We start from the raw sequence: 19123 nt of genomic DNA, 5'->3' as shown, positions 1-19123 counted from the left end.
AGGGAAGTACCAGTTCTATAGTAGGAGCCATGCATATAATTCAGATGAAACCTGAATCTAAATCTGAAGTGGGGAAATTCCAAAGGTTTTATGGAAAAAATGGCACTAAAAAATCCATCTTAATTAACTGGAACAGATCCCACTGAATCCATTAGGATTTCTTTCCATTTCAAGAGGTATACCTTTAGATTGCATGTTTCCCAACAGAATAACCCTGGTGTAGGAGGAATATGGTATTTTTCTACATAGACAATTCAGACTAAATAGCTAAAAGGTGGGGGGAATGGTTTTCAGCTGTTTTCAGTTCTTATGTTATTTAGTCTTTTCTTGATTTTAGTTGTGCCCTTTTGTTCAATGCAGGCCTGAAGACAATGATGTAGCATTTAGGGAAGAATATGCAAATCAGTAAGCCAGCACTAGAGGTTAAGATAGAAAAAATCTCCACAGCCACCGTGTATTTTCCTTTGGTGCTCAGGTAGGCTGGAACAAAGCAGAGCCAAACACTGCAGAAGACCAACATGCTGAAAGTGATATGTTTGGCTTCATTGAAACTGTCTGGTAGCTTCCTGGCAAGAAATGCCACAGTGAAGCTGACAATGGCCAAGAAGCCCATATAGCCCAAGACACAATAAAACATGGAAGTGGATCCCTCTTTACATTCCACTATGATTTTCCCAATCAGTGTGTGCATGTCCATAGCTGGATATGGTGGAGAGGTATTCAACCAAAGAGTACAAATTCCTACTTGAATACAGGAACAGGAAAGCACAATAGAATTAGCTAGTTTTTTCCCCATCCATTTTCTCATCCCGGATCCTGGTTTGGCAGCCATAAATGCCAGAACCACAGTGATGGTTTTTGCCAACATGCTGGAAAGGGCCAGAGAGAAGATGATGCCAAAAGAAGTTTGCCGAAGTAAGCAGATTATCCATTGAGGTTGTCCAACAAAAAGCAAGGAACAAAGGAAGCAAAGGAGGAGGGAGATGAGGAGCATGTAGGTGAGGCTTCGGTTGTTGGCCTTGACTATGGGAGTGTTCTGGTGCTTCATAAATGTTATTATCACCAACATCGTGATCAGAGCAAAAGCAATAGCAGACAAAGCTAAAGTGATTCCCAAAGGTTCTTGATATGCAAGGTAGCTTATAACTTTAGGAATACATTGATCCCTGTACAAGTTTGGATATTGATCTTCTGGACATTCAGTGCAGGCATCCATATCTAAATAAATAAATAAATAAATAAATCTTTTTGTTATTGTATGATCAGTCATAGCTTTGCCTCAGAGAATTGTGTGAAATGTAAGATATATGTACTGATTACAATCTCTACCACCCTTAAAGTACATTGTCTAAGTTTTTTTGGGGGGGGGGGAATCGTGAGTGTTAGTGGTATAGGTGGATTTCAATATATGGTGTGAATGTGACTTCTGACTCTGTCCCTTAAGGTGGTAGTAGTTGGTCAGTTGCCCTGTGGCCTACTACTGGCCAGTCTCCTTGCAATTGGGATTAAAAATGACTGACCAGAAGGTGGTTTACAGAGCAATCCAACACAGAGGAAGCTGGTGGAAGAGCTGCCAGTGGAGGAGGAGCTGGCAGCAAGCTCCACAGCATCAATTTGGGAGCCACTGGGCAGGTGGAACGTTGGCTCAACCAGGAGCTGTGTGTATGAACGGGGGGGGGGGGAAAGCCAGCTCTCACAAATACCCCAACTGGCAAGTAAGCACTCCCAATTGACTTTCATTACAATTATTTTCTTAGACTGACTTTTTTCAGGGAGTAACTTTGGCCTGGATTTGGACCTGCAGGAATACTCCACCTTGGCTCCTCCTCCAACATGCCCTTGGAATGAACTTTTTTCAGGCCTTACGTTGGCTTCAGGCTGCACCCCTTCCACTGGGATGTGCTTCCCAGGTGGACCCCTGGCTGAGCCCAGTGAAGTTGGGACTCTGCCAGCTCAGCCGAGGGTCTGCCACATCGAACTTCCCTCAGCCCGGCATAAATATAAGATGGACTGCACATTTATATGTGTATTTGATTGTTTGGCAAGATGTCTAGAGAATAAAAAATATATTCTTCTGCTGCTGCATATATATTTCATAGCACTTCACTATCTTTGATTATGGCCATTGCATTTATCACTTATACAACTCTAAAAATTGATACTGATGTTTAAGCTTAAATATCATAGTGGTTTGGAGAAATACATTTAAAAGTGTTCACATTACATTCTGTGTTTTTGTGGCTTAATATTTTCTTAGTCTTCTTAAATAACTCTTATACTTTACCGGAACAGCATACTGTATTATACAGCCACAAGAGTGGCTGTATACTATAGCCAGTGTGGATGTTTTGCATTCCACTATGTTAAATTGAAAATACCCACATGCCATTCTGATCCTTCCCATAACTTCATTTCAAAACAAAATCTTACAAAACTTATAGTCCTGAACTCAGAAACGCTTGGTTAACAATCCTCTAAATTTTCATGGTGATACACAAAACAGTCAGAGAGAACTGAGAGTTCAAATCTAAAAAGAGAGAAAAAACCCAGACCCCTTCTGGATTTTTTCTGTCACAGTTCTCATAATTTGTTGAAATTAATTAAAAATCAGCCGTGCTCACTGAGTACATGTAATCCTGTTACTGACCTTGCCCCATACTCTGACCTTCATCTTCTGCAGTTTAAAAGTTAAAAAAAATGCCTGGCTGATTTTTCATTAACTCAAGAAATTTTTGCATTTAACTCAATGATAATGTCAGGCATGCTCAGTAAGAACCAACTGTCAGTGTTATAAAAGCCAGACTCACAGCTGCTGGGCTTGCCTAAACAGGGCACCACATCCACACCACAACACACAATCATTTCAGTTTAGGCAGTTATGGCTTCCCCCAGAGAATCCTGGGAAGTGTAGTTTGTGAAGGATGCTGAGAGGAGACTCCTATTCCCCTAACAGAGCTCCAGTGGCCAGAGTAGTTTAACTGTCAGCTGCTCTGATTGAAGTTCTGTGAGGGGAATAGGACTTTTCCTAGCACCTCTCAGCATCTTTCATTAACTACACTTCCCAGGATTCTTTGCAGGAAGCCATGACTATCTAAAGTGAAATAAAGGTCTGGTGTGGTTGTGGCCAGGGACAGCTTTGGTTTAAATCTGGGTGAGAGACTACATGTGCCTGCTGTCGAATACAAAGATAGGGAAAATGCTGAAAAGCAAAGATACTGTTCACCATGTTTTGCTTTTAGAAAGGAAAGGGGTGTTGACCCTTAGGCAATACTACCTCTGGTTGTTTTTCATCAAGTCTGAAAGCCTGGAGCAAGGAAGAGTTTTTTGTTATGTCTTTGTAGGAACTTGCAGGCTGTCAAGGTCAACTGGTTCCTAGGCAACGGGAGATAAGGGCTGGAGCCAGAGCAGCCAGCTTCTCTGTGTTTTTTGTGGGGGTTTTGTTCTTGAAGAAGCAGCAGCTTTTCTGTGTGTTCTCTTAATGTCCAGAGTAAAAGGACTCTTAATACTATGTCGTGTACTTGGATTTCTTGACCAACTTATACTCTAATGGAACTGCGCTTACAATGCAAACACCGCACACATCAACAAGGGGCTCCCCCTCTGCCCAGTGCCCCCCAATCTCCTCCCCTCCCCCTCTCTCTGCCCCTCCCCCAATTCAGTTTCACCTATCCTAAATATGATTGCACAGTAATAAATCTAATTGAACTCAAAAAGTATGCAAATGATCAAACTCACCCTCCCTTCTCCCTCCTAACCTCTCCATCTTGCCCCTTCCCTCTCCCTTCCTTCAGTCCTCCCTACCTCTCCCTATCCCCTTCCAATCTCCTCCTTCTCCCTCCCCCTCCTCCTCCCCATGGTCAGTTTTACCTATCTTAAGCATGATTGAATGGGAGAAAATACAATTGAACACGATAAACATGCAAATGATCAAACCTGCCCTTCCTTTGCCCATCCCCCTCCATTCTCCTCCTTCCCCCACCCCCTCCTTCCACTCCCCTCTCCCATCCTTTTCTCCTTCCCTCTCCTCTCCTTTCCCCCCTCCTCCCCCTGGCCAGTTTTACCTATCCTAACCATGATTGCATTGGAGTAAATCCCATTGAACTCAATAAGCATGCAAATGAACAAATCTGCCTTTCCCCTTCTTCCCCCCTCCTTTCCCTTTCTTGCTTCCCTTGGCCTGCCCAAGATGCATGTTTTCTGACTGCTATGTTTAAACCACTTCATTTAAGGAAAGGTGAGCATGGTCAATTAAAAACACACCTAGAATTTTGCTAGAATATATTTCACCTTCCACTGTTTTATCTTGTGCAAACTGAGACACTCCTGATGTCCACTGGAAACTATTCTGCAGAATAGTCAGTGCCATTATTCCGCAATTATTTTTGGAGTTTTTTTAGTCTAAATTTTGCAAAGTGTTGCTGTACTTCATATATTCACAGAAACAGAAACAAAAGAAAATGATTTCCTATAGGGAACTTCACTAAAATTGCAAAGTACATCAGACACATTTAAAGTGACCATCTGAACGATATCAACTGTCTTAATAATGTTGCTTCCACCCTGCTCAAACAAGATCAGCACATCACATGTCTTGTTTCTATTATTTGGGCTGATTGCAGGTGTTGCCACCACTCACCATATGCTCAGAGGCACATGTTACCAATTTCTTCCAACTTACACAGGAAGTGGATTTGATTGTGAAAGACCAACCCACATTGTATTTGCATTTTGACAAATTTGTAGGCCAGTCCAATATCTCAGAAACAAGGTCAGGTTTCCCGTTCGCCTGGTGCATTCACTATAACTACCCAATTCCCCTGCTTTTTAAAGTTTGATAGAAATATCTGTGGGCTATAGGGACATTTTTAAACTGCAGTCAGTGAATATACAATTCTGAAGGCTGGAAGAAAATGCTGAGGACCATGTGCATGAACAGTGAATTGAACAGGAATGGAACACGTTCCTTTTTGGCGGGAGTGAACTTGAACTGGAAATAATGTCTTTTTGAATGGGATGAAACAGAACTTGAACTAGAACAAATTTCATTGTGCACTTTCTAGATAATGGTATGATATATTATGTATGACAACCATGTTCCCTACCTGTCTGGTTAGAAAACTTCCATTCTGGACATGGAATACAATCATAACAGCAAAAGGGCTTCCCTTCCTTCTTTTTTCTGCTGTAACCAGGATGGCAGTTGTCATTGCACACAGAAATGGGAACAGCCTATGTAGAAACATCAGGGATAAGGGAAGATATATATTTCATTTATTTTTCTGTTAAGGTTTCTTTGTTAAGGCCTGTTCCTAATGAAGCCCTGATCTATCTAGGACCTATCTAGGTCCTTTGGGATAGAACATGTGGGGAGGGGAAGTTCTCAATATTTTACACCATACATCCTGCATTAGGTAACAAACATCTCTGTTGTGCCAGTGCATGTGAATTTCCCATAAGCAATTTAGTATGGCTAACTGGTGCTATTTTCATTGTGGTAGGAAGGTACCAATATGTTTGATAGCTTTCTTTGGATAGTATTTCTTCTTTATCTTAATCCTATCTTTACCTACGGAAAGTTGTACCATATGAAAATATTGAATCAAAATATCCATTGCAATTGGTCCATACACAAGAAACACATTGGCTTTGCTTGCCATGGCAGCTGAAATATTATCAAATTTAGTCTTCAAGTATTTTGATATTCCAACAGCATAAGCCCATGATTGCATATTTACTATAAAAGCAATTCAGATGCCATTCAGGGAAAGCAGCATCACAAATCCTTGCAAAAACATCTTTCTCCACTGAAGCGATCTACAGTTAAGAGCCCAACCCATGTCCATTTGAAATGGTGAAGTAAGTGGACCATCGAAGTGTAATATTTATCATATAATATATTATTTCTTCCTAGGAATTTTAGTATCTTAAGTATTTGTGGTTGACTAATGGAAAGATAATAATGATGCAGACTAATCCTTTGGACATTTACTTGAAAGGAGGTCCCACTGAATGTAATGGGAACAAATTGCATTAATCTACCTTCTTTGTAATTTTTCTCCTTGCAGAACGTTTGGCTGAATCTTAAATTAACAAACAGGACTCTGGAATCAGAAGAGAAATGTCAGACTGAAACACTGAATTCTGAATTGACCTCAATATACCTTAAAACCTCTATGCCTGGACTCTATGCAAGGATTTGGAAGAATGTGTATAACTTCATCAGGAAGGCTTTAAAATTAATCCTAAGGGGGAAGGAGACGTAAACTTGGAGGTAATGTTTGAAGAAGGCTTATGCACAGTAATAAGAACTGAGAAAACAACTTTACTGGAGTCTAGTAATAGCCTTCATGAAAATGTAAGAAAGAAGCCAAACATAAATGGCATGGTCTTCGATGTTTATATACTAATGTCTAGAGTATGGGAAACAAACAAGATGAATTTGATCTCTTAATACCGGAGGGTAAATATGACTTGATAAGTGTAACTGAAACTTGGTGTGATGACTCCCATGACTGGACAACAGTAATTGAATAATATAACTTGTTCATAAAGAACATAAGAAATAGAAAGGGAGGAGTCACACACTATATATCTATCTATATCTATATCTATCTATCTATCATCTATCTATCATCTATCTTCTATCATCTATCTTCTATCATCTATCTTCTATCATCTATCTTCTATCATCTATCATCTATCTTCTATCTATCTATCATCTATCTTCTATCTTCTATCTTCTATCATCTATCATCTATCTTCTATCTTCTATCTTCTATCATCTATCATCTATCATCTATCTATCTATCTATCTATCTATCTATCTATCTATCTATCTATCTATCTATCTATCTATCTATCTATCTATCTATCTATCTATCTATCTATCTATCTATCTATCTATCTATCTATCTATCTATCTATCTATCTATCTATCTATATTATCTATCTATCTATCTATCTATCTATCTATCTATCTATATATGCCTGCACAGAAATACAGGAGGATGAGCCTACACAGATATACAGGAGGATGAGCCTGGTAGCACCATTGAAATGATCTATATTGAAATAAATGGAGCAAGGAATAAAAGGAACATGGTGGCTGGAGTCTACTACCAGCCACCCAATCAAGGAGGTGAGGAAATTTCGAAAAGCAAATTGCTAATGTTTTAGGGAGGCATGTAATAGTAATAGTAATGGGGGACTTCAATTAACCCGATATCTGTTGGGAGAAAATTCTACTAAACATAGCCCCGCCAAGAAATGTGTGTTGCTCATAACTTTCTCCTACAGAAAGTGGAGGAAGAAACTAGAGGATCCTCTATCTTTGACTTGATTCTAATCAATCGAGATGACTGAGTGGATAAAGTAGCAGTTACAGAAACTCTGGAGAAAGTGAACATGTTATACTTGAGTTCTTCCTTTTAAAGAAAGAAAACACTGAGTGTAGCTATATTCATACCCTTTATTTCAGGAAAGGCAATATTAATAAACTCAGAACAATAACAAAGGTCCCATGGTAAGCGACCCTAATGAGAAAAGGAGCCCAACATGGGTGGAAGTTTCTAAAAAAAAGGAAATTCTAAAGGCACAATTGCAAACAATTCCAATGAGGAAAAAAGGTTGAAGACCAATGTGGCTTCACAAACACTTTAGAAGTGACCTTAAAATAAAAAGGACACATATAGGAAGTGGAAGGAAGGCCAGGCCACAAAGGGAGAGTACAGACAGGTAGCAAAGAATTGCAGGGATGCCATCAGGAAGGCTAAAATTGAGAATGAGCTGAGGTTAGGGAGGGATGCTAAAAGCAGCAAAAAAGCTTCTTGAAGTACATGCATAGTGAAAGATGGTGGTTCAGCTACTCAGTGAGGATGGCAAAGTGATCACAGATGACAAAGAAAAGGAATAAGTGCTCAATTCCTACTTTGGCTCAATCTTCTCCCAAAAGAGGGCCTATGACCCTACTGGCAAATGTGAAGTACACATTGAAGGGGCAGGATTGCAGCTTGAGATTGATAGACAAATGGCCAAGGAATATCCAATTACTTTGAACAAGTTCAAATATCCAGGGGCTGATGAACTGCATCCTAGAGTAATGAAGAAACTGACTGAAGAACTCCCAGAACCACTGTGAATTGTCTTTTTGAAATCATGGAGGATGGATGAAGTGCAAAATGATTGAAGGAGGGCTAATGTTGTCCCTGAGCCAGTGTGGTGTAGTGGTTAAGGTGTTGGACTATGACCTGGGAGACCAGGGGTCAAATCCCCACATAGCCATGAAGCTCACTGGGTGACCTTGGGCCAGTCGCTGCCTCTCAGCCTCATGAAAACCCTATTCATAGGGTGGCCATAAGTCGGAATCGACTTGAAGGCAGTACATTTACATTTTTAATGTTGTCCCCAACTTTAAAAAGGGCAAAAAGGAGGAACCTGGGAACTACAGACCAGTCAGTCTGACATCAATCTCTGGGAAAATTCTGGAGTAGATTTTAAAGCAGTCAGTCTGTAAGTATCTTGAAAACAATTCAGTAATTGCTAGACGCCAACATGGATTTCTCAAGAACAAATCCTTCCAGACTAATCTCTCTCTCTCTCCCCTCAGATAACTTCTCTAGTAAATTGTGGGAATGCTCTGGACATAATATATCTCAACTTCAGAAAACTTTTGAAAGAGTGCCCATGATATTATGATTAGCAGGCTAACTAAATGTGGGATGGATGGAACAACTATCAGGTGGATCCATAGCTGGCTACAGAATAGTACTCAGATAGTTCTTATTAATGATTCCTTCTCAAAGGGCAGGAGGTAATGAGCAGGGTACTGCAGGACTTGGTCCTGGGCCCAGTGCTCTTCAAAGTTTTTATTAATAATAAACAAATAAAATGTGTAAATAAACTATAATGTAGTCCCATTAGGACAAGGATTTCTGGTTGCATAGTAGAATCTCCTCTCCTTCTTTCCTCCCCATATGACCCCTGCACCCCCCCTCCCCAAGTCTGCTCTGGAGTATTGGGGGGGGAATCCAAAACAGAATTGGGTGGCATACAGCATGCATATGGGGAGAGAAAATGGAAATAAATTTATGTCACACAGCCAGCAGTCCTTACACTAACATAATTTCTTCATTGGATGCCGCTCCATATGTCTTCAGTGATTTTTTTCAAATAAAAATAATCCAGTGTATGTACTGGAAGCCTTGAAACCTTCCACTGCTTCAGGATCAGGGTACACATGGCAATATGCTAAACAGAACTCAGGCACATGTGAATAATAAAGTTTCACTTATGTGAACTAAGGAAGGGCAGTTCTTTGTCTCTTACCTGGTTAAACTGTCTATGCCACAGAATGCTTTCATCCTGGATGGTTAACTCTTTTCCTGGAGGAGCCCAAAGATTCAGCCTTCCAACTTTGACTCTAAGAAAAGATTGATTTGGGAAAGTTGCCCAATTGGTAACATCAAATCCTACAATTAACTCTCCATTTTTGTCAAACTGTATTGTCTCTCCAGCACTATTGTTGAATGAAGTGCTCCTCAGAAAGGGATGGAGCTACAAAGACAAAAATATAGAAAAGGAAAATTTACAAAATGTTTGAAATCATCGGAGTGGGAGTTACAACCATCAATTGCAGAGAGGTTTATAATGATTTTTGTGTTTGTTTTTATAGATGCAACATTTGATTCAACTTTAGAAGGCTCTGCTATTCTAGGCTACCCAGGAGTAGAAACATGTGCTTTCAATTACCTTCCATGGTTGCAGATTTTGCAGATTCCCTCTAGCCACCCATGATCTGTGTTTCGATCCGGATGCATGCATGGCATGCAGAGCATGTGCCACAGTGTGAGCAGCATTGTACACACTGTAGCTGCTGCCAGTCATGCTCATTTCAAATATATGTATTGGAAGACTCTCCAGTTTCTCCTCCCCAGTGCAGCCATTTTTAGTCTCATCACCCACATTGCTAATTTTCAATGAGCAATTGAAAGTCGTCTCCCAGAAATCCTGGATGAAACAGTTTTCTTTTGTCTCTGAAGGATTTACACTTTGGAGAAATGTCCTGAATCCCAGTGGTTCATTTGTGTGAACAGATAAGGATATGGCACCCTGAAAGGGTTGCATATCACAGAGCTTTTCACTGGTGCTTTTGAAATCCCAATGTGATGTCACAAGCCATACTTTACCGACAGAAAGTTGTACCGTATTAAAATAATGGATCAAAATATCCATTACAACAGGTCCATACACAAGAAATACATTGGCTTTGCTTGCCATAGCAGCTGAAATTTTATCAAATTCATTCTTCAAGTATTTTGATATTCCATCAGGATAAGCCCATGGTCGAATTTTTGCTATAAAAGCAACGCAGATGCCATTCAGGGAAAGCAGTGGCAAAAATCCTTGCAAAAATCTTTCTCCACTGAAGCGATCTACAGTTAAAAGCCCGATCCATGTCCATTTGAAATGGCGAAGTAAGTGGATCATCCCAGTGTACTCATGAACATCGTTTGGGACCATCTGGTACAAGGATGGGAATAGTTTTCTTTCTATAAATCTTGAGTCAAGGGAGCCAAAAGTGAGCTAAAAGAAAAGGTAAGAGTTATGTTATGAATGGCACAAAAATTCTGAATTAAGTGTCTGTATTTAAAAACTTCCCAGTATAGTATGTAGTACTTTTTTTCCACAGCCACCAGTATGATTTAAATCAATGTTTATTTACAAGGGGACAAATGATTTCATGGAAGAGATGCATAGCATATATTTAGATGAATCTTTCTCAATAAGGAGCAATGGTTTTGAATCAGAGAAATAAAATTTGCCATCCTTGAGCCCCCTGGCAAGCTCACTAAATCAAACCCACTGGGTTCTCGAACTGGCTGTGTGCTGAATGGAACCCAGCTATGGGCAGCCTGAGGCACGTCTATCCATCCTGATGCCTGCCCATAAAAACAAAGTTAGAGTGAGAGACTAGGATGATGTCAGCTGTTTCCAGGAACTATCTTTGGTGTGAAAATTTGGAGATGAACTGTGAGTTTGTTTGGCTCCTGAGTGAGGACCAGGGTGGATGCTTGGAGTTCTGGGTGAAAGCCATGAGGCTGGGGGGAAGGGGAGGAGAAGGAAATGATAACTGTTTGTATTTATTAACAGTTTAAATTAATGTAACATTTGCATATGTAATAAATGTGTGCTTTTGTAACATTAGAGAGCCAGTGTGGTGTAGTGGTTAAAGTGTTGGACTGTTCAAATCCCCACATAGCCATGAAGCTCACTGGGTGACCTTGAGCCAGTCACTGCCTCTCAGCCTCAGAGGAAGGCAATGGTAAACCGCCTCTGAATGCCGCTTACCATGAAAACCCTATTCGTAGGGTTGCCATAAGTTGGGATCAACTTGAAGGCAGTCCATTTTGTAACATTTGTTGTTGTTTAAGCTGTCTATTGTTATTGATTTGTTTTCTATATGTCACTTAGAGAATTTTTATATATTAAGTAGTAGAGGTGGATCTGTCAATTTCAGTTCTCTCAGTTTCTCATTTTTCCAATCTTAAATTTGATTTTCCCCATTTCTGCAACAATTAGCATTTTAAAAAAAACCCTCACAAAATTTCCTCATTATTTTGGTATGAATGTCTTGTAATAAAGCGTTTTTTCCATGCAGGTTTGATAAAAGTACACATTCTTGCATGCAATTTACCCTAAGATAATGCATTTTGGTATGTTAATTTCACTAGTATATTCATGTTTACAGACATTTCTCCTTAATATAAGCACCTTTGTAACCATTGGTAGTTTGGAGAACTACGCTGCAAAATTTGCAATGGATAAGTGTGAATTTCGTAGGATGGCTGTATTTTAGTTCTCATATGCAAATTTTAGAGATTAGCTTTAAATGTGAACTGAAGCAAATGTCTCTACCATCTTATTAAGCAATATATAAATGGTGGTAACTGATGATCTCACAGAGTAACTAAGAAGTCAAAGTACTCCTTTTCTGTCTAGAAACACCTTTTACATGTCATGATCCTGCTTAGAAATACGAACCACCTCATAATTTGGGTAGCAAACTGGGAAGATGCACACCTCTATTACATATACACAGATATGGTGTGGTGGGGGAGAGAAAAATATTTTTAAAACATCAAGCAGCAGTTCAGACATTTTTGTTGTGGATCCCTTTTAATTATTCATTAATAGCATATCTTTGTTACAGTGACTAATATAAGAACTAAAATATTAAAATTAAACATTCCAGCTTCTGCAACTTTTCACCCTAAACCACAAACCAATCCATGAACAAGAATTGAATTCTGAGTCACACATGTTGCAACATCTCAGTACTACCCTCCAAAAAATGTACCTGTGGAATCTTGTATGCATTTATGATTGTGGCCACATTGAAGGAGAGCCCAGAGTAAATTGTCCCAAGAACAGCGATCAAATTATTCTGGACATCACATTTGTTGTTGGGTAAAAAACTATGTTTTGTAGAAAGCAGATCCAGTGAAGCCTGGTAAGTTGTCTGAGTGCTGTGAAAGCTGTCATAGACGTGGAACCCCAAAGTGACATTAGATAAGATTGTAGGGTTTTTGTTGATCTCCTCTATAGCAAATACCAAGGCCAAAATATCTTGGTAATTCTTTGGCACCACACTACAATAAAATATATATATTCTGTGTAGTAGAACAGCAACAAGCAGAGGCACAGTGAAAAGAGTTCCTCATAAATAAAATTTTCTACTCTTCTTAATTCTGTTTAGCAGCAATATTTTACATGTTATGAAATAATTCTAACTCCCTGATGCTCCTGGAATTTCCCCTGCAATGTGTGTTGTACACTAAGGAGTACATAGCTGCAAACCCATTTGGAAATGGTTGCTGTAAGGATTTTTGATATACAAAATCCTTTGAACATTTCAGAAAAAGGACACTTATAGCTGGGGCAAAAGAAGAGAGGCAAGTTTCAGGCATGGTCATGCCTTCTGAGGGGAGAAAGCCTGCCAAATTTCAGAATTATAGCTGGAATTGTTCTCCTGCAAGGTGTATGTACAACAGAAATCAAAGGGGGCAGGAAGTAGAAAAAAGAGAATGGATCTTCATGAAAAACTGGGGAGGTTGAAAAGTAACACACAGACACACCCAGCTAGGGGCCTGTTATCCCAATGACCATTGGTGCAGGGTAAGGTTTTTCCATTCAATCAGATCTTAAGGAATGCAGCCTCTTCTACCTGGTAAGTTTACTGGCAAAGGGGAAGTGGTGGTAGTGGAAGCAACCCAATGTAAATACACATGAAACACACACGTACACATTTTCAACATGCAATGCAACATTTGGAGGGGCACCTGAGTCCACAGAGTCGCTTGAGAATTTATTGAGCTCCTGATACACCCCAAGATATTTGGGTAACAGCCTAATTTACTCAGGCATGTGAAAATCACATTCAAATTATCCCTTTTCAACTAGTAATTTGGGAAGTACACAGAGCCATAGCACAACCCTAACATATGGAGTTTCTAAATATTTCAAAAAAGGTATATTGTTATGTGTTCCTTACTTTGCAGAGTTGTGAAAACTTCTTTGGATAATGCTACTCATATCTGGCTGTATAGAGATCAGAGAATATCACCCCCCCCTTGAAATGACAGCACATTTGCCTTCATCCCTCCCTTCACAATGAAGACTCGGGAGGTGGTATCCCAATGGAAGGGAGACAGGGAGAGGGAGACATGATGGCCCATTGGCTAATTGGAAGAAAGTTAAATCAGGGTTATAAGCCAGCTCCTCCCCAAAGACTTCCTCCTTTGTTTTTCTGCTGCACCCTTCCACCTTCTCTCCCTATATGTAACGTGGGCATTGCTGGTTGCCTATCGATGGAGCTGAATAGGAATGGAAGGGGAAGCATTCCTTAACTGGATCCTTCCATTTTCTCCTACTTCACACTGTTGGGATGAATTCTATTAGCTTTCTGGGAGTGGCATGGTTGGTTTGCCTTCCGGGCATCGAGTCTGGGCAGGTGAGGAAGCTGGGGAGTAAATCTTTAGGTATACTGAGGCATTATTGGGTTAAAGGTACCTTTTAGGGATCCACCAGTCCGCTATGCCTTGGATGGTACCCTTTCACCTGATGTGCACATTTTGGGTAAAGCAGAGACTGGGTGCGCATGTTGGCTTCATGTTTAAGGCTCATCTAAGGACAGAATAATTTCCCCATATTCTGGGGAGCCACAGCTAGTGGCTGTAGCACATGCCCAAGGGTTTGGAGGGATATGCCCATACTTTCTGAATTTGGGAAACTGGTTATGTTTTCCTGCAGTTCCTCCAAGTTGTTATATTTTAATAAATATAACCTTTATTGCTATGTTGTGCCTCATTAGTCTTCTTTGTGGATGGGTTATATTTGCTATATTTTTTGCACACATACAGCTGGAGCAAAAGTAGAACCAAAGAGGTACTCTTAGAAGGCAGCATATCTGCTATCCTATTTCAAGCATACAGAGAGAAACTGAATCCTGGTGCTTCTGCTAGCTTTCAGCCAGCTCCCAACTTTCTATCTTCTAAACTGTGCAACTGCTATTTCTACACACAGGCACATATTTACCAGTCTCCCCAACTGGATGGAACCCCAACTTTGCTCATGCTTGGAAACTTATCACAGTAAAAAGTACCGAGAAATTCCTGATCCTTTGTAGGATAGCATGATTATTTCATATAGATAGCAATGGGAGAGGGAAGGGTGGAAAAAAGCAATAGCTTGCCCAAGGACAGATGGTGCATTCACATCCGAGGCAAGAAGCCCACAGCTCATAATTTTTAAACACATGTGAAATCAAATATAGCCAATTATTTCCTGTAATTAAAACTAGAACTGTATGAAGGTGCTGACAGAGAAAAGAAGGTGGATTCATATAACACATGGGAAATACTGAGCATATGCAAAAATGTTAAGATATGAAATAGCATTCAAGGTTGATAACAAGAACCCGTGAGAATTATCAGACATATTAGACAGTAACCTGACACAGAGATGCATGCTTTAGGGGATGGAACACCACAATATAGTATTTGGGAAATATTTTTTTAAAAAATTAAAGAAACAATATTTTGTGTGAAAAAAAAGCAAGCCTTTGTGTTCATGAAAGAAAGAAGAGGTGGAGAGAAAATAGGGAAGGCAATGAAATGTTGACTATGATGTCCTGTTGTAGCAGACACAAGGACATGAGAGCAAGAATATCATACAGAACACACAATCTATCCAGTTATAGGGCTGCAAAAAAAGTTACATCTAAATGATTTTAGAATGAAATGTTCAAAATCTGGAATAACTCCTCATCTACTTAAAATACATTATTCAGAAGACATATAAAATGCAAGAAGCAGCTACATGTGGCTATTTCATACTTTCAAAAGGTAAAGAACTCCTTTTGCTTCATTATTTGTTCCAAGATCTAATCATCTAAAGAAATGAAAGTTGTAGTGAAGAGAGAGAGAACACTTTACATGACTTTCTGGATCAACAGTGGAGAGGGTCGTTCATTGAAAAGATTACCGAAGAGCAGCAATTTGAACTGAGAAGCAATCTCTCCGATGACAAGATCTCCTGGATGAGAAAACTCACATGAGGGGTGGAGGGAGTTATTTATTCTGCATTTAGTAGAATGGGTCCAGGAAGGAATGGAATGGGACTTGTTCACACTATGAGCGAGAAGACCAAGCAGCAACACTAATAACATCATCATTTTGCAGATGAACTGTCCCTTCCAGACACACATGCTGATGTTTTATTTCAATGGAACTTCAATTCTTCAGATCAGTCTGGTTACAACCTACTTTAAATGAGATATTATCCCTTTGACTGCTTGGTATAAGAAAATGCCTCCATCACTCTTCCTTTGCATTATTTAACAATTCTTATACTTCTCAGTGTCCCTATGCATGTTTTTGTATATTCCCTGTACCTATGAATGAAGGTTGTATTGTTTTCTTTATATCCAGGAGAGGAGCACTCCATGGAGAAATACATGGGTGAGGTGCAGATTGTTTAAGTTACAATGCATTTCATCAGGTAGAAAACACAAAACATCCCACTAGGGCAGTTTTATCCCCAAACTATCAAAGCTTAGAAGGACATAGTACTTCCTGCCCCTGGACCCTTGGATCAGCTCTGAGGTTCTTACACTCACTTTTAGACTCCTTAGAGGTTTGTGTTTTTTTTTTTGCATGGCTTTCAAATATCCCATGTGGCTAGAGAGCAGGATAATTATGTTCTGGTAATTATAGGAAAGAATTAGTTCCCCAACTGCCAAACACAGGGAAAAAACAACCCTGAAAAAGAAGCAGGTGGTGAATGATTTGGTAAACTCATCCATCCTTTGTCCAGAGTCACAGTATGATCATCCTGCTCCAGTTAAGTTCAATGTGGTTTCTGATCTTTTGTACAGAGAAACCTACATCCTTACAGCTCTATACACATATACCAATCAATGTGTCTAAGTTGGAAAAATGACACTGCCACTATGATTCTCCACCCCGGTATGCATATGTATTTCATCCTAAAATAATGTGCAGTAATGACTACTCTGTTATATTAACACATATATCAGTCGAGCAGGTATTATTCCTGTCCTGCCCAGTTGGGCTATTTTTAACCTGGGATTTAGGCTGTCCTGCCTCTTAGGTAGGGATGTAGGGTAATTTTGACAAAAATGGAAAGTGAAGCAAATGTTCTTCTGTGATGTGGAAATCAGTCAAGCAAATGGGACATGCTCATATTGGGAAATGCTCACATTGTTATGGTTGATGTTTTAAGTTTGCAAATGACATGTAATTAATGGTGTGGGTGGTTTTTTTACATTGTTTTGATGTTCCCTTTACATTGAAATGGTTGTAAGTTATATAAATGATTACATGTTACATATTTTTATAGTAAATAGCTGACAGTAACACAATAACATAGTGTTTGGCTGAAACTGTAAAGCAATGCAATGGAAACAGAAATTATTTTGATGAATAGGCATCAGAATGGAAATTTCTGCCTTCTTACATCCCTAATCTTCAGTATTTGCCTTATAAACAAATGAAAGGCATCACATTCAGGTGAGACGAGGCAGAGTCACATTAAGGAAAGGCAGGGCTAGACCCCTGGGCAGAGCACTCGTTCAAGAGGAGCACCATCTAAAGTTGCAGGAAACTTCTGAAACTTTAAGAAGGCAAGCTAGACTATTCCTACTGTTGGCATCACCGACTGAGGAGCTGTCTGCATCCTTAAAGTATCCTTGCCTTGTACTGAAGCTATTGGCTCTTTAGTCATGGGGATGATAGGAGTGCCTTAAGAACTGGTCTTCTGAAATGGAAGATTCCAACAAAGCCATGTCTTCTGGTAGGGGAAGTAACTGGTAGGGGAAATGCAGATTCCTTTATCCAGTTCCTCTTCCAAGCTTAAGAGGGAGGTGGACGTGACAGTATTATGATGTGAAGCAGGGCCGGTGCCAGGCACGATGGAGCCCAGCACATGCAGGAATGCACACTCCACCTACCTCCCTTTTCCTTGGTGAATGCTGCCTGCGCTGTGTGCACATGCCTGCCATCAACCAAGACAGAGGTCAAGGCTTCCATAAGGGGGCTGATACCTCTGCTGCCATCTTAGTTGATGACACACAAGCATGCTATGCGCACACAGGCTTGCACCCACAGCTCAACCATTATTTATTTCAAGGGAGAAGTGGGTGGGGCATGCAGGCGGGTGTTGTGGTCCTGCGCAGCAGTAGGGGGGGAACCTGGGAGATCCCTCCCATGATCCGTGGCAGGGCCAGGAGGTGACGCTGCCGCAGATTGTGGAAGGGAGAACTACCCACCTATCCTAAGGAGGGGTCCTTCAGGGGCCACTTGGGTCCCAGAGACCCTGTGCCAGGGCCCAACCTGGCTGCCCTCTGGCACCGGCCCTGATGTGAAGAAGGAACCACATAAATATACAAAATCAATGACCAATAAATATCTGAGACCTCAGTAACAGGGTTGTCTTCAAAAAAACAAAAAATGATGAAAAATTATAATCTACTGTTAGATGGTGGACACATTCCAATTTTGTTTAAAAATATTAGGGGCACATATTTAAATACTGGGATGATGTTGGCTGCTTAATGCTAAAAGAGGCTTCTAAGTGGCTTACAAGATATATAAAACAATTACACAAAAGGGACCATATCCTTATATAAAGAGACATTATCAACCCCATGAAACCACATGGGTTCTGCCCCAAAACCATGATGAGTCACTTCTCACAATATATATTCAATTGAAAACAAATATATTCAGTACCGATCCAATATAGACACCAACTGGGATTTTTTTAAAAACCCCACTTAGATTGCTTGTTATAGAGGAACGTATTTAAGAGGTGCCAAAAGGACATGTTAAGGACAATAAAGAAGCCACCTGTCTGATATATGATGGGAAGGAGTTCAAAAGAGTGTGTGCCATGAAACTAAAGGCCCAATTCTGGCATCATGTGAAACAGACCTTCTATGATGGTATCTGCAGTATGTACTCTTCTGCAGAACACAGTGATCAATACAGTATATAAGGGGAGAGATGATGTTTTAAGATATCCTGGTCCCAAGCTGTATAGGAAGTTCAGGGGTTTAGCCCTGCCTTGCCTTAATGTGACTCTGTGTCACCTCACCTGAATCAGTACACCTTGAACTTAGCCCAGTAGTTAACTGGCAGCCAGTGCAATTATTTTAGCAGCAGTGCAGTGTGAGGGCAATATTCTGCCCCAATAAGCAATTGAGCCACTACAGTTTGGACTACTTGCAGCTTCTGAGTCAGCTTCATGGTCAGCCTCAAATAGAGTACATTGCAGTAATTATGTCTAGAGGTTACCAGCACATGTGCAACAGCATCAGGCTATTCTGGTCCAGAAATGGTTAGAGCTGAAGTAAGAAGCTCAAAACTCTTATTTATTTATTTATTTATTTATTTATTTATTTATTTATTTATTTATTTATTTATTTATTTAATTTGTATACGACCCCATAGCTGAAGCTCTCTGGGCAGGTTATATAAACAAATATACAAATTTAAAACACATTTTTAAAAAACAATTTAAAAACACATGCTAAAATGCCTGGGAG

General features: G+C 40.0%; 1 protein-coding gene across 1 annotated transcript; it reads right to left on the bottom strand.

Annotated features, from left to right (window-relative positions):
* Nucleotides 1-316: 316 nt before the first annotated feature.
* On the bottom strand, nucleotides 317-17301 carry LOC133367623 (vomeronasal type-2 receptor 26-like). The gene is made up of 5 exons (XM_061591719.1): nucleotides 17221-17301; nucleotides 9748-10581; nucleotides 9325-9552; nucleotides 5103-5229; nucleotides 317-1218 (listed from the first exon to the last, which is right to left on the bottom strand). Exons 1-5 carry the CDS (start codon nucleotides 17299-17301, stop codon nucleotides 317-319), a joined length of 2172 nt encoding a protein of 723 aa, XP_061447703.1.
* Nucleotides 17302-19123: the final 1822 nt, after the last annotated feature.

Source organism: Rhineura floridana, chromosome 11, assembly GCF_030035675.1.
Source record: "Rhineura floridana isolate rRhiFlo1 chromosome 11, rRhiFlo1.hap2, whole genome shotgun sequence".
In the NCBI taxonomy this organism is placed as follows: domain Eukaryota; kingdom Metazoa; phylum Chordata; class Lepidosauria; order Squamata; family Rhineuridae; genus Rhineura; species Rhineura floridana.
This window is presented reverse-complemented; position numbering and strand designations above follow the sequence as displayed.

Coding starts and splice junctions, on each gene's coding strand:
- LOC133367623 (XM_061591719.1), bottom strand. CDS start 17,301: ATGACTAAAGAGCCAATAGCTTCAGTACAAGGCAAGGATACTTTAAGG. Junction 10,582..17,220: donor CTCAGTCGGTGATGCCAACA/GTAGGAATAGTC, acceptor CTTTTCTTTTAG/CTCACTTTTGGCTCCCTTGA. Junction 1,219..5,102: donor GAAGTTTTCTAACCAGACAG/GTAGGGAACATG, acceptor TTATTTATTTAG/ATATGGATGCCTGCACTGAA.